The sequence below is a fragment of the Sinocyclocheilus anshuiensis genome, unplaced genomic scaffold (assembly GCF_001515605.1).
Source record: "Sinocyclocheilus anshuiensis isolate Anshui unplaced genomic scaffold, SAMN03320099.WGS_v1.1 scaffold1561, whole genome shotgun sequence".
NCBI classification, from domain to species: domain Eukaryota; kingdom Metazoa; phylum Chordata; class Actinopteri; order Cypriniformes; family Cyprinidae; genus Sinocyclocheilus; species Sinocyclocheilus anshuiensis.
This window is the reverse complement of record NW_015536630.1, coordinates 1199120-1201182: the sequence shown is the minus strand read 5'-3', so window position 1 is coordinate 1201182 and position 2063 is coordinate 1199120. Positions and strand designations below refer to the sequence as shown.

Below are 2063 nucleotides of genomic sequence, written 5' to 3'. Positions count from 1 at the left end.
TACGTAGTTATATTTTTTTTCTGTTTTTCTTTTATATAATTGTTACTTTTATTTTGCTGTGCATTTCATATTTTATTTTTGTTTATATTGTAGACTTAATTTTACATTTTATTATTATTTTAAAATTATTCTACATTTATTTTAATTTATTTTTGCTTGTATGGTTTTGGTGGGTACCTCATTTTTGTTATTTTATGAATTTTTTTGTATATTCATTAAAATGGTCTTTTACGTCTTCAATTATTTTCTTTTTTTGTTTGGACAAATTAAGTCTGGCTTTCATTTAAAAACAAGGTTTCATTTAAAAACACAAGTTCAAAACAAAAACTAAAAAGCAACAGGTAGTTCAGACTGAATTATGATTGAATAAACCACATGCAAATTCATTGTTAAAATGTGTAACTCTTCCTCTCACTTCATGTGTTGATGACAGATCAACAGAGGTCACATGACCACAGAGGCCAAGCGTGCGGCGAAGATGGAGAAGAAGATGAAGATTCTGCTGGGTGGCTATCAGTCGCGGGCCATGGGTCTGCTCAAACAGCTCAGTGAACTCTGGGATCAAGTGGAACAGGCCAACGTGGAGCTCCACACCTTCCAGGAGCTGAAGAAACAGGAAGACCACGCCATTCCACGCAGACAGGAGGTGAACAGCTTTAACTCTATTAGATGTTTGGGTGCATATATTTATATTAGTGCTGTCAAACGATTAATCGCATCCAAAATAAAAGTTTTTGTTTACATAATATATGTGTGTATTATATATAAATACACACATGCATGTATATATTTAAGAAAAAAAATATTTTTATGTATTAAATATATTTATACATAATATAAAATTATATAAATATATATTTATATATTTATGATATAAATTTAAGTGTACATATATTATGTAAACAAAAACTTTTATTTTGGATTGATTAATCGCGATTAATCGTTTGACAGCACTAATATATATATATATATATAAATTAGGAATTAAGTATTGTAATTTCCCTACTGTAGTGTCAAACAAAAATAATATACATATGAAATATTTATTTTACAGTGCAATTGTTTTATGGTTTCTGCTGTCATTGTTGTTATTAATATTATTATTCTAATTAGTTTGGCTTCCTAAAACACCAGTGAATGTAATTTAGACTGAGACGGTATATCACAAATAAAAACTCACTGACTTTTTTAAAACGTACGTTTTCTTAATTAAGAACGTGAGTTGGAGCTCTTCATTTCAAACTCTCAAAGTGTGTTAGATAAATAATTTAACTTTAAAATGTACAAAATTGTTTTTTTCCCCCAATTCTTCATTTGTGTTTTTAAATATCGCAATAAATATCGTATGGTGGACTTTATATTGCGATATCATCGTATCATGAGATTTTGATATCGTTACATCCCAAATAAATAAATACATTTTCAAATAAATTTAAAAAATATATTTTTAGTTTATTTGCAAGTACGCGTTATATATGTATGGTTTGTTACTGTTAATATTGTTTTATTTTTTTCCTCCTACAAACCAAAAAACAAACAAAACAATATGATTTACAACATTACAAGTTTATACTATTATACATCAACACTTTGTGGTTTCTGTCCAGGCCTTGAGAGAGGACGTCCAGAGACAGCAGGACAGAGAAAAAGAGCTGCAGCAGAGATTCGCAGACCTGCTGCTGGAGAAACAGACGCTCTCACAGAAGTTCTGAGCGGGACCTTTCTATCTGAGCATCTCGTACAGCGCTTCAGCATGCTTCACTGTCTGGATGCTTGTGTTTCTGCTGTAATAACTGCTTTCAGCTTCTTAATGTTGACTTCATGAGGACCGCCGGGATCTCATTCACACAGCGTTTGGTTTTTAAAATTGTTTTTCATATTGACCTCGTAAGTGTAAATATCGTCTGCTTTGCAGTATGGATTTTCCATGTCAAGCCATTTTAGGTTTGTGCTGAATATGTGAAGCTCCTGTTCAGGTGTAAATTGGAATTATGACTGGCGTTGGCATTATACATCATTTACAAAATAAATCATCAGCGCTGATTCCATCTGAGCTTTGCCCG

The 2063-nt window shown here is 31.4% G+C and overlaps 1 protein-coding gene across 1 annotated transcript; it reads left to right on the top strand.

The window, feature by feature from the left end:
* The first annotated feature begins 395 nt into the window (after positions 1 to 395).
* LOC107654172 (cell division cycle 5-like protein) lies at positions 396 to 2063 on the top strand. Its single transcript, XM_016441145.1, has 2 exons — positions 396 to 646; positions 1608 to 2063. Exons 1-2 carry the CDS (start codon positions 449 to 451, stop codon positions 1710 to 1712), a joined length of 303 nt encoding a protein of 100 aa, XP_016296631.1. The 5' UTR covers positions 396 to 448; the 3' UTR covers positions 1713 to 2063.